The sequence below is a fragment of the Chlorocebus sabaeus genome, chromosome 6 (assembly GCF_047675955.1).
Source record: "Chlorocebus sabaeus isolate Y175 chromosome 6, mChlSab1.0.hap1, whole genome shotgun sequence".
Lineage (NCBI taxonomy): Eukaryota > Metazoa > Chordata > Mammalia > Primates > Cercopithecidae > Chlorocebus > Chlorocebus sabaeus.
In genome coordinates, this window is record NC_132909.1 from 53,927,410 (window position 1) to 53,940,573 (window position 13,164).

The following is a 13,164-nucleotide window of genomic DNA, read 5'->3' on the forward strand; positions in this document are numbered from 1 at the left end:
TACACCCTCACCTGAACCATAATACCTTCACCTGAGCTGGCTACACTCACATGGCCCAAGCACTTTCGCCTGGTCTAAGTGCTCTCATCTGGCCCGGGCACCCATGTCCAGCAGCTGCCTTACCTACCCAGCACCTGTTCACTGACCCAAACCAACCAACCAACACATTCCCACCTGACCTCCTTCTGTTTTTGTTGTTGTTTGGTTGGTTGGTTGTTTGAGACGCAGTTTTGCTCTTTTGTGTGTATGAGTCAGAATCTTGTTCTGTCACCCAGGCTGGAGTGCAGTGGCACAACCTTGGCTCACTGCAACTTCTGCCTCCGGGGCTCAAGCGATTCTCCTGCCTCAGCCTCCCAAGTAGCTGGGACTACAGGCGCCCGCCACCACACCCGGCTAATTTTTTGTGTTTTTAGTAGAGATGGGGTTTCATGGTGTTAGCCAGGACGGTCACGATCTCCTGAACTCGTGATCCGCCCGCCTCGACCTCCCAAAGTGCTGGGATTACAGGCGTGAGCCACCGCGCCCAATCTGTTTTATTTGTTTTTGAGATGGAGTCTTGCTCTGTCACCCAGGCTGGAGTGCAGTGGCAGGATCGCAGCTCATTGCAATCTCCGCCTCCTGGGTTCAAGCGATTCTCTTGCCTCAGCCTCCTGGGTAGGTGGGACTACAGGTGTCCGCCACCACGCCCAGTTAATTTTTGTATTTTTAGTAGCAACAGGGTTTCACCATGTTGGTCAGCCTGGTTTCGAACTCCTGACCTCGTAATCCGCCCACCTTGGCCTCCCAAAGTGCTGGGATTATAGGCGTGAGCCACGGCGCCTGGTCCTCCTTCTGTCTCTTATATAACAACTCATGGCCAGGTGTGGTGGCGCACACCTGTAATCTCAAACTTTTGGGAGGCTAAGGAGGACAGTTTGCTTGGGCTCAGGAGTTCAAGACCAGCCTGGGCAACAGGGCAAAACCCTGATTCTACAAAAAATACCAAAATTAGCTGGGCATGGTGGTGTGCACCTGTGGTCCCAGCTACTCAGGAGGCTGAGGCTGGTGGATCACTCAAGCCCGGAAGGGGGAGGTTGCAGTGAGTTATGATGGCACCACTGCACTCCAGCCCGGGCTACAGAGTGAGACCCTGTCCACAAAACAAACAGACGACTCATACACCTTCACCTGGAGGGATCTCACCCTCCTCACCTGACCTGCCAGCACCACTCCTCTGCCTGGGGTGGGCCCTCTGTGGCCAGGCTGGCCAGGCTGCAGACACTGGCCTCTAATCCTGCATCCCTGCAGCCCATCAAGCGAGACTTGATCCTGACGCCCAAGTGTGTGTATGTGATTGGGCGAGAGAAGGTGAAGAAGGGACCCGAGAAGGGCCAGGTTCGTGAAGTCTTGAAGAAGAAGCTGGACATCCAGGCTCTGCGGGGAGTCTCCCTCAGGTGAAGCCAGGTCCCTACCTGCTGCACAGTCACTCGCACCTGTCCCCTGGCTGCCCTCATTCTAGTGACCCTGTCTGTTACCCTGACAATCTTACCTGGTGCCATGCCTGTAGCCCTCTCATGACCCCACCTGTCATGGTCACCTGCCCCCTACGCTCATGATTCTTAGCCAAAAGCTTCTGTCCTGCACCTTACCCTCTTACTAGACCTCACCTGGCCCTCTTTTGTAACCACCTCTCCACTCCTTGCCACATCCCTCTTTTTCTCCTACCTGGTCACCCCTGACTTGGCCCTTAACTGACCCTTCCCTAAATCCACCTTCAGCCACCTTCACCTGTCACTCTCACCTGTCGCCCTCACCTGTGTCCTACCTGACCCTCTCACCCGCCCCTCCCCAGCACGCGACAGGACGACTTCTTCATCCTCCAAGAGGACGCCGTCGACAGCTTCCTGGAGAGCGTCTTCAAGACCGAGTTCGTCAGCCTTCTGTGCAAGCGCTTCGAGGAGGCGACTCGGAGGCCCCTGCCCCTCACCTTCAGCGACACGTACGGCCCCGCCAACCCCAGCACCATCTCGGGGTGGTCTCGGCGCGGCGCACCCTCTCCCGCTCCACCTACCCGGCCGAACTGCGCCTCGGCCCCGGCCCCGGCCCCGGCCCCGCCCCTGCCCCGGAACAGCGAGGGTGGGATGGGGCGGGGGACCCCGGCCCGCGCCCCCAAGCTTTCTTCTCTCCCAACAGACTACAGTTCCGGGTGAAGAAGGAGGGCTGGGGCGGTGGCGGCACCCGCAGCGTCACCTTCTCCCGCGGCTCCGGCGACTTGGCGGTGCTCAAGGTTGGCGGTCGGACCCTCACCGTCAGCGTTGGCGATGGGCTGCCCAAGAGCTCCAGTGAGTCTGCGCGGAACTAGGGCAGAGGAGGCGGGGCAAGAGAGCGGACCAATGAAGGCTTCAGAGACGGGGAGGGGGCGGGGCCAGCGAGGCTGGTTAAGAGTGGACGAAGGCCAGGAAGGGGAGGGTCTAGAGGGAGAGAGAAAGAGAGACTTTTTTGAGGTTTTTGAGGTTTTTTTTTTGAGATGGAGTCTCGCTCTGTCGCCCAGGCTGGAGTGCAGTGGCCAGATCTCGGCTCACTGCAAGCTCCGCTTCCCGGGTTCACGCCATTCTCCTGCCTCAGCCTCCCGAGTAGCTGGGACTACAAGTGCCCGCCACCGCGCCCGGCTAGGTTTTTGTATTTTTTAGTAGAGACGGGGTTTCACCGTGTTCGCCAGGATGGTCTCGATCTCCTGACCTCGTGATCCGCCCGTCTCGGCCTCCCAAAGTGCTGGGATTACAGGCTTGAGCCACCGCGCGCGGCCCAGCCTGTTTTTTTGTTTTTGTTTTTGTTTTGAGACGGAGTCTCATTCTGTTCTGTCGCCCAGGCTGGAGTGCAGTGGCACGATCTTGGCTCACCACAACCTCCGCCACCCGGGTTCAAGCGATTCTCTTGCCTCAGCCTCCCGAGTAGCCGGGATTACAAGCGCCTGCCACCGCGCCCGGCTAATTTTTGTGGTTTTAGTAGAGACAGGGTTTCACCATCTTGGCCAGGATGGTCTTGAACTCCTGACCTCATGATCCACCCGCCTCGGCTTCCCAAAGTGCTGGGATTACAGGCGTGAGCCACCGCGCCCGGCCAGAGAGAGAGACTTTTAAAGAAAGGCTGCAACCAATGAGTGGGCGTGAAATGTGGAGGCGGGACGTGACCATGGAGGGAACCAATCAAAACAGTGGGGGCGGAGCCAGCAGGATGGACCAGAGTGGGCAACAGCAAGGAAGGGGCGGGTCTAGAGAGAGAGAAAGGCTGTTAAGGGGAAGACATGACCAATGCGGGGGCGAGAAATGTAGAGGGGTGTGGCCAAAGCGGCAACCCTGGAACCCGGTAGCGAGGAAGGAATGTCCTAAAGTGGGCGGGCCCAAAGAGCAACGCCAGTGAGGTGTGAGGCACTTGGGGGCGAGGCCAATTAGTGGGCGGAGCCAATGTACCTGTACCTAAGGGGCGGTGCTAATGGGAGAGTCTGAGGGGGCCGAGTGCGGCGTAACTTCAGAATGGACTAGACTTGTGGGCGGGGCAAAGAGCGTTGTCTATCACTCAAATCCCTGACACTCTTCTTTCAGAGCCTACGCGGAAGGGAATGGCCAAGGGAAGACCTCGGAGGTTGTCCCAGGCCCCTACCCGGGCGGCCCCTACCCGGGCGGCCCCTGGGCCCCCGAGAGGTGAGGAGCTGCGTCCCTTGCTGTCTTCCCTTGTGTTTTGTGGGTCCCATGGCCTAAACCAGACCTTCAGCAAACGAAATCTAACAAATACAGTTTACCACTTACTTCTCTGTCCAGAACTCTCCATAGCTCCACGTCTCCCGTAGAATAAAGGCTAAACTTAGTTTGGCATTCAGAGCCCTTCAAAACCCAAACCCAGCTAACCACTGACATCTTCTCTCCTCCTACCCTACACTCCTGCCCTGCAAACTACATCTGTTTGTTTGTTTGTTTGTTTTTGAGATGGAGTCTCCCTCTGACGCCCAGGCTGGAGTGCAGTGGCACTATCTCGACTCACTGCAAGCTCCGCCTCCCGGGTTCGTGCCATTCTCCTGCCTCAGCCTCCCGAATAGCTGGGACTACAGGTGCCCGCCACCATGCCCAGCTAGTTTTTTGTATTTTTAGTAGAGACGGGGTTTCACCGTGTTAGCCAGGATGGTCTCGATCTCCTGACCTCATGAGCCTCCCGCCTTGGCCTCCCAAAGTGCTGGGATTACAGGCATGAGCCACAGTGCCCAGCCTCTTTTTTTGTTTTTTGTTTGTTTGTTTGTTTGCTTGAGACGCAGTCCAACTCTTGTCTCCCAGGCTGGGGTGCAGTGGCAAAATCTCAGCTCACTGCAACCTCCGCCTCCTGGATTCAAGCGATTCTCCTGCCTCAGCCTCCTGAGTAGCTGAGTTACAGGCAACCACCACCACGCCCGGCTAATTTTTGTATCGTTTTAGTAGAGGCAGGGTTTCACCACGCTGGCCAGGCTTGTCTCAAACTCCTGACCTCAGGTGATCCACCCGTCTCGGCCTCCCATAGTGCTGGGATTAACAGGTGTGAGCCACAGTGCCTGGCCTCAAACTACATCTTATTTTCCCAACTCACCAAATTTATTCTTACCTCCAGGCCTTTGGACCATTTCTCTACTACTCTCTCAAATTCCCATTCCATTTGTTGAGCTCTTATGTATCCACCAAGACTTACCCACAGAAGCCCTTCTACAGAGGAGAGGAGGAGGGAAACTTGCCCCTGCAAAGCTGCTCCTGGCCCAGCCAGGTGGCTCATACCTCTAATCCCAGCACTCTTGGAGGCCAAGGCAGGAGGATCACTTGAGTTCAAGATCAGCCTGGGCAACATAGCCAGATCCCGTCTCTACTAAAAATTCTTTTTTTTTTTTTTCGAGACAGAGCCTCGCTCTATCACCCAGTCTGGAGTGCAGTGGCACGATCTTGGCTCACTGCAACATCCACCTCCCGGGTTCAAGCAATTCTGCCTCAGCCTCCTGAGTAGCTGGGACGACAGGCATGTGCCACCATGCCCAGCCTTTTTTTTTTTTTTTTTTTTTTTTTTTTTGAGACAGAGTCTAGCACTGTCGCCCAGGCTGGAGTGCAATGGTGCAGTCTCAGCGCACTGCAACCTCTGCCTTCCGGGTTCAAGAGATTCTCCTGCCTCAGCCTCCCGAGTAGCTGGGATTACAGGCATGCATCACCATGCCCAACTAATTTTTTTTTATCTTTAGTAGGGACAGGGTTTCACCATGTTGGCCAGGCTGGTCTTGAACTCCTGACCTCGTGATCCACCCACCTAGGCCTCCCAAAGTGCTGAGATTACAGGTGTGAGCCACCGCGCCTGGCCTTTTCTTTTCTTTTTTCTTTTGAGACTGAGTCTCGCTCTGTTGCCCAGGCTGGAGTGCAGTGGCGTGATCTTGGCTCACTGTAACCTCCACCTCCCGGGTTGAAGCAGTTCTCCTGCCTCAGCCTCCCAAGTAGCTGGGACTACAGGCGTGCACCACCATGCCTGGCTAATTTTTGTATTTTTAGTAGAGATGGAGTTTCACTACGTTGGCCAGACTTGTCACGAACTCCTGACCTCATGATCTCCCACCTTGACCTCCCAAAGTGCTAGGATCACAGACTTGAGCCACCGTGCCTGACCTAAAAATTCTTTTTAAATTAGCTGGGCAAGGTGGTGTGTGCCTGTAGTCCCAGCTATTTAGGAGGCTGAGAGGGGAGGATAGCATGTGAGCCTTGGAGTTGGAGGCTGCAGTGAGCTATGATCTCACCACTGCACTCCATCTTGGGCCACAGAACAAAACCTGTCTCTAAACAAATAAAAAATAAATAAGGCCAAGTGCAGTGGTGCATGCCTATAAAACCAGCATGTTGGGAGGCTGAAGTGGGAGGATTGCCTGAGGCCAGGAGTTTGAGACCAGCCTGGTCAACATAGTGAGATCCCATCTCTACTTTAAAAATTATAAAAATCAACTGGGCATAGTGGAGCATACCTGTAGTCCCAGCTGCCCCTAAGAGGAGGCTAAGGAGGGAGGATTGATTGAGCCCAGGACATCAGAGTTGCAGTGAGCTACGATTGTACCATTGCACTCCAGCCTGGGCAAGAGTGAGACCATGTCTCAAAATAAACAAATAAAAGTAAAAAATAATTTAAAAATTATTCTTAAAAAAGCGTCTGTTGGGCCGGGCGCGGTGGCTCAAGCCTGTAATCCCAGCACTTTGGGAGGCCGAGACGGGCGGATCATGAGGTCAGGAGATCGAGACCATCCTGGCTAACACGGTGAAACCCCGTCTCTACTAAAAAATACAAAAAACTAGCCAGGTGAGGTGGCGGGCGCCTGTAGTCCCAGCTACTCGGGAGGCTGAGGCAGGAGAATGGCGGGAACCCGGGAGGCGGAGCTTGCAGTGAGTTGAGATCCCGCCACAGCACTCCAGCCTGGGCGACAGAGCAAGACTCCGTCTCAAAAAAAAAAAAAAAAAAAAAAAAAAAAAAAAATGGCCGGGCGCGGTGGCTCAAGCCTGTAATCCCAGCACTTTGGGAGGCCGAGACAGGTGGATCACGAGGTCAGGAGATCGAGACCATCCTGGCTAACACGGTGAAACCCCGTCTCTACTAAAAAATACAAAAAAAAAACTAGCCGGGCGTGGTGGCGGGCGCCTGTAGTCCCAGCTACTCAGGAGGCTGAGGCAGGAGAATGGCGTGAACCCGGGAGGCGGAGCTTGCAGTGAGCTGAGATCCAGCCACTGCACTCCAGCCTGCGTGACAGAGCGAGACTCCGTCTCAAAAAAAAAAAAAAAAAAAAAAAGGCGTCTGTTGGCCAGGTGCAGTGGCTCACGCCTGTAATCCCAGCACTTTGGAAGGCCGAGGTGGGCCGATCACGAGGTCAGGAGATCGAGACCATCCTGGCAAACATAGTGAAACCCCATCTCTACTAAAAATACAAAAAAATTAGCTGGGCGTGGTGGCAGGTGCCTGTAGTCCCAGCTATTCAGGAGGCTGAGGCAGGAGAATGGCACAAACCCGGGAGGCGGAGCTTGCAGTGAGCCGAGATTGCGCCACTGCACTCCAGCCTGGGTGACAGAGCGAGACTCCATCTCAAAAAAAAAAAAAAAAGCCTCTGTCTAGGCCCTCCTAGCCCCAGAGCCCCTCCGTCTAGCCCAATCCTTACCACACTGGGTTGAGAGCATGGCAATCTCCTCCCTCATACTGGGAACTTGGAGCCAAGTCCTCCTCAAATCCTCCTAGCATCACCCTAATACATGTCTTCATCCTTGCTCCTGCCACAGGCATGGATCGCAATGGGGTGCCCCCCTCTGCCAGAGGGGGCCCCCTGCCCCTGGAGATCATGTCTGGAGGGAGCTCCCACCGGCCTCCCCGGGGCCCTCCGTCCACATCCCTGGGAGCTAGCAGACGACCCCGGGCACAGCTGCCCTCAGAGCACAACACAGAATTCCTCAACGTGCCTGACCAGGGCATGGCCGGGTAGGTGGGGTGGGAGGGCAGCCCCAGGAAGTGAGTAGGGGGTAGGGGAGTGTCTGGGGCTGTGACTCAAACCCCCTGTGCTCACAGCATGCAGAGGAAGCGCAGTGTGGGGCAACGGCCAGTGCCTGGTGTGGGCCGACCCAAGCCCCAGCCTCGGACACATGGCCCCAGGTGCCGGGCACTATACCAGTATGTCGGCCAAGATGTGGACGAGCTGAGCTTCAATGTGAACGAGGTCATCGAGATCCTCATGGAAGGTGTGTGTACCAGGGCAGAAGCTGGGGTGAGGGGAGTGGTAAGAACCCTGACATCACCAGGCAGACCCCACCACTGTACACCCTCCCCAGGGGAGAACAGAGATAACAGATGGGTGAGGTGGCTCATGCCTGTAATCCTAGCACTTTGGGTGGCCGAGGCAGAAAGATCACTTGAGGTCAGGAGTTTGAGACAAGCCTGGGCAACCTAGCAAGACCCCATCTCTCCAAAAGATTTACCAAAAAAAATTGTAAGAGTGGAAATGGCCGGATGCAGTGGCTCACACCTGTAATCCCAGCATTTTGGGAGGCTGAGGCAGGAGGATGGCTTAAGCCCAGGAGTTCAAGACCAGCCTGGATAACATTAGGGAGACCCCATGAACAAGACAGACGGAGCAGGCATGAGAGCTTTCTCCAGGGCCAGCTAGGGGCACCTCAAGCTTTCCTCTCTCCCACAGATTCCTCGGGCTGGTGGAAGGGCCGGCTTCATGGCCAGGAGGGCCTTTTCCCAGGAAACTACGTGGAGAAGATCTGAGCTGGGCCCTGGGATTCTGCCTTCTCTTTTGCCCGCCTGTCTGCCTGCCTGCCTGGTGGGAAGCCAGGCCCTGCCAATGAGAGCCTCGTTTACCTGGGCTGCAATGGCCTAAAAGTCCAGTCCTATGGCCTCCAGTCCTGCCCAGGCCATGGGTCTGTGAGTCACTGCTGCAGCCCCCGCCCCTGGGCCCTGGTCTTCCCCCAACATCACACCCGCTGCCCATTCTCCACTTCTGCGTGTGTCAAACGGGACTAACAGCAGAATCTACCTCCCAACTGCCATGTGATTAAGAAATGAGTCTTGAGTCCTGTGCTGTTGGCAAAGTGCCAGGCACAGTTGGGGGGAGGGGTCGTTGACAAGCGTGACTTTGCTCATTCTGTCATCACTAAGGCAATAAATATTTGCCAGGTGAAAGCATGAGTTAACTTACTACGTGCCCAAAAAGAACAGTGTTTTCACAACCCCGTGAGGTAGCAGCTGTGAAGGACCCCATCTTACAGGTGGAACAATGGAGGTTCAAAGAGGTTCACTGACCCAACACTGCACAGAGCCAAGCCTTGTATTCATATGTGGCCACAAAGCTTGAATTTGTCCCAGTTTGGGCCGGGTGCGGTGGGTCACACCCGTAATCCCAGTGCTTTGGGAGGTGGAGGCAGATGGATCACTTGAGATCAGGAGTTCAAGACCAGCTAGCTTGGATAACATGACAAAACCCTGTTTCTACTAAAAATTTAAAAAAAAAAAAAATTAGCTGGGTATGGTGGTGCCTGCCTGTAATCCCAGCTACTGGGGAGGCTGAAGCAGGAGAATCGCTTGAACCCGGGAGGCAGAGGTTGCCATGAGCCAAGATCACGCCACTGCACTCCAGCCTGGGCAACAGAGCCAGACTCCATCTCGAAAAAAAAAAAAGAAATTGTCATGGCCAGGCACAGTGGTTCACGCCTATAATCCTGGCACTTTGGGAAGCCAAGGCAGGTGGATCATGAGGTCAGGAGTTCGAGACCAGCCTGGCCAACATGATGAAACCCCATCTCTACTAACAATACAAAAATTATCCGAGTATGGTGGTGGGCACCTGTAATCCCAGCTACTCGGGAGGCTGAGGCAGGAGAATTGCTTGAACCCGGGAGTGAAGGTTGCAGTAAGCCAAGATTGTGCCATTGCACTCCAGCCTAGATGACAGAGTGAGACTCCATCTCACAAAAAAAAAAAAAAAAAAAATAGCCAGGCGTGGTGGTGGGCACCTGTGATCCCAGCTACTCAGAAGGCTGAGGCAGGAGAATCGCTTGAACCCGTGAGGCGGAGGTTGCGGTGAGCCGAGATCGCGCCACTGTATTCCAGCCTGGGCGACAGAGCAAGACTCCGTCTCAGAAAAGAAAGAAAGAAAAGAAAAGAAAGAATTTGTCTCAATTTCCCTTCCAGAAACTGTATCCCAAATGGTCCAGCAGGTCCTGTTAGTCTTGAAGCTATAGCCACCAAATCCATCTGGGACCTGTGGAGAGAGGCAGGTCCCACCTGCTCCCACCCTCAATGCACTCTGGGTCACTCCTGCCCCCTGCCCACCAATCCTATGTCTGTGCCCTCTTAGTCTTCACCCAACTGGGGTCAAGACAAGTTCTGACATTTAAGAGCCCTCATTTCCTGCTGGAGTCTCAGCATTCTAGGGCTCCCTGCAAGGGCAGTTGGAACCTGCTGGGAGTCCTGCTATGGTCTGAGCCTAAAGATCCTGAATTTTGGGCTGGGTGCAGTGGCTCATGCCTGTAATCCCAGCACTTTGGGAGGCTCATGCCTGTAATCCCAGCACTTTGGGAGGCCAAGGCGGGCAGATCATCTGAGCTCAGGAGTTCAAGACCAGCCTGGCCAACATGGTGAAACCATGTCTCTACTGAAAATACTAAAATTAGCTGGGCGTGATGGAATGTGCCTGTAGGTCCAGATACTTGAGAGGCTGAGGCAGGAGGTGGAGGTTGCAGTGAGCCAAGATTGCACCATGGAACTCCAGCCTGAGCAATACAGTGAGACTCTGTCTTAAAAAAAAAAAAAAATTCCTGAATTTTGGGAGCGGTGGTGCATGCCTGTAGTCCCAGCACTTTGTGAGGCCGAGGATGGAGGATCACTTGATCTCAGGAGTTCAAGGCTGAAGTTAGCTATGATCATATCACTGTGCTACAGCCTGGGCAACCCAACAAGACCATCTCTAATACTCAAATAAATCAAATCCTGGCCAAGCATGGTACCTCACAGCTGTAATCCCAGCACTTTGGGAGGCCAAGGCAGGAGGATCACTTAAGGTTTGACCACCTAAGTAATCCTCCTGCCTTGGATCCTACTAATACCCTGTCACTACAAAAAAATTTTAAAATTGGCTGGGCACAGTGACTCACGCCTGTAATCTCAGCACTTTGGGAGGCCAAGGTAGGCAACCTACTAATACCCTGTCACTACAAAAAATTTTAAAATTGGCTGGGCACAGTGACTCACGCCTGTAATCCCAGCACTTTGGGAGGCCAAGGTAGGCAGATCACGAGGTCAGGAGATCGAGACCATCCTGGCTAACAAGGTGAAACCCCATCTCTGCTAAAACTACAAAAAAAATTAGCCAGGCGCGGTGGTGCACACTTGTGGTCGCAGCTACTCAGGAGGCTAAGGTAGGATAATTGCTTGAACCTGGGAGGCGGAGGTTGCAGCAGTGAGCTGAGATCACACCACTGCACTCCAGCCTGGGTGACAGAGCGAGACTCCATCTCAAAAAAAAAAAAAAAAAGCTAGTGTCGTGGTGCATGCCTGTATTCCCAGATACTCAGGAGGCTGAGGTGGGAGGATCACTTGAGCCCAGCGGGTCCAGGCTGCAGTGAGCTGCAATTGCAACATTGTACTCCAGCCTGGGCAACACAGCTAAACCCTGTCTCTCTAATAAATAATAATAATAATAATAATAAATTCTAGCTTTATAATATGGACACCCACTCCGCACTCAGCCCCTCAAAGAGAAGCCAGTCCCGTAGAGATGGGGCCGACTGGTGAGGTCAGGACTGGCCCACAGAAGAGGGGAATTCAGAGGTAGAATGGGCGTTGCAGCAGGAGTCAGGAAGGTGGGAGAGGGTCGGTCTCAGCGGATTTGGTTGACAAGCACTGCACAGAGTGATTTAAGCTGTGATGAGCAAACTTCAGGCACAGAATACCCAACTGGAGAATGGGGCATCGGGAATCCTCAGTACAGCCAGGAATCAAAGCAAGACTAGCGGCCGGGCACAGTGGCTCACGCCTGTAATCCCAGGGCTTTGGGAGGCTGAGGCGGGCACATCGCTTGAAATAAGGAGTTCGAGACCAGCCTGACCCACATGGTGAAACCCCATCTCTACTAAAAATACAAAAATTAGCTGGGCGTGATGCACATGACTATAGTCCCAGCTACTCTGGAGGCTGAGGCAGGAGAATTGCTTGAGCCCAGGAGGTGGAGGTTGCGTGAGCCAAAGTTGTGCCACTGCACTCGTCTGGGTGACAGAACAAGACTCTGACACACACACACACACACACACACACACACACACACACACACAGCAAGACTGGCCAGGAGAGCCTTCTGCAGAATCTATTCTCCCTTCTGTGGCTGTCTTGGGAAGCTGAGCATGGCTGGAAAAAATCCTCAAGGCTGCAACTGGGTCTCAAGGGCCATTTTATTGCTCAATGATGACACAAAAGTATTTAGCAATCCCTCGAATGACCCTGGTGCTTTCCATCTCTGAATTTCCTTTTTTTTTTTTTTTTTTAATTTGAAGATTTTGAAGATGGGGTCTCACTGTGTTGCTCAGGCTGGTCTCGACCACCTGGGCTCCTGCAATCCTCCCACTTCAGCCCTCCCCCAGTATCTGAGATTACAGGCACGCACCACTGCACTCCAGCATCTGATTCTCGTTGCTGTTGTTTTGAGACAGGGTTTCACTCTGTTGCCCCAGACTGGAATGCAGTGGTATGATCATAGCTCCCTGCAGCCTTGGATTCCTGGACTCAAATCATGATCCCACATCACCCTCCCAAAGTGCTGTGATTACAGGTGTGAGCCACTGTGCACGGCCCCATGGGCCATTATCTTAAAGGTTTAGCATATGCTAACAGATATCATCTCCTATCTAGGTTACAGGCATCTTCAGACTGCAGACCTCAGTCATGTCTGCCCTGCCTGCTGCTCACCCCACATCCTGTTGACTCTTTTACAAAATTTCTTAAGTCCGGTCCCTCCTCTCCCTTCCTTCCTTGGGTCCCTGTGTCTTCTGCTGCCTCACCCCATCCTTCGCCAGATTGCACTAGCCTCCCCTGCACACACACACACACACACACACCCCCTCACCCTACATTAAAATCTTTGTTTTTTAAAGCAAATGAGTTTTTAACTGAATAATTAAAAGAAAAAATTTTAATTTGTTTATTTTTGTTTTACTCTTATATGTATGTATGTATGTATGTATTTTTGAGATGGAGTCTCGCTCTGTCACCCAGGCTGGAGTGCAGTGGCGCAATCTTGGCTCACCACAACCTCTGCCTCCCAGGTTCAAGCGATTCTCCTGCCTCAGCCTCCCGAGTAGCTAGGATTACACGAAGGCGCCACCATGCCCGGCTAATTTTTGTATTTTTAGTAGAGATGGGGTTTCACCATGTTGGTCAGGCTGTTCTCGAACTCCTGACCTTGTAATCCACCCGCCTAAGACTCCCAAAGTGCTGGGATTACAGGCGTAAGCCACCATGCCTGGCCTTTTGTTTTATTTTCTTAGAGACACGGTCTTGCTCTGTTGCCCAGGAAGGAGTGCAGTGGCATGAACACAGCTCACTGCAGCCTCTAAATTCTGGTCTCAAGCGATCCTCCCACCTCAGCCTCCCAAAGTGCTGGGATTGCAGGCT

General features: G+C 53.6%; 1 protein-coding gene across 1 annotated transcript in view; it reads left to right on the forward strand.

Annotated features, from left to right (window-relative positions):
- The window catches only part of MYO1F (myosin IF), a 58,338-nt gene extending 49,656 nt beyond the window's left edge, over window positions 1-8,682 (forward strand). The window contains exons 22-28 of the mRNA XM_037992497.2: window positions 1,288-1,433; window positions 1,832-1,978; window positions 2,173-2,321; window positions 3,582-3,680; window positions 7,284-7,479; window positions 7,567-7,736; window positions 8,192-8,682. Of these exons, the coding sequence (XP_037848425.1) occupies window positions 1,288-1,433; window positions 1,832-1,978; window positions 2,173-2,321; window positions 3,582-3,680; window positions 7,284-7,479; window positions 7,567-7,736; window positions 8,192-8,268 (984 nt within the window). The 3' untranslated portion in view covers window positions 8,269-8,682. The remainder of the gene's footprint in view (window positions 1-1,287; window positions 1,434-1,831; window positions 1,979-2,172; window positions 2,322-3,581; window positions 3,681-7,283; window positions 7,480-7,566; window positions 7,737-8,191) is intronic.
- Window positions 8,683-13,164: the final 4,482 nt, after the last annotated feature.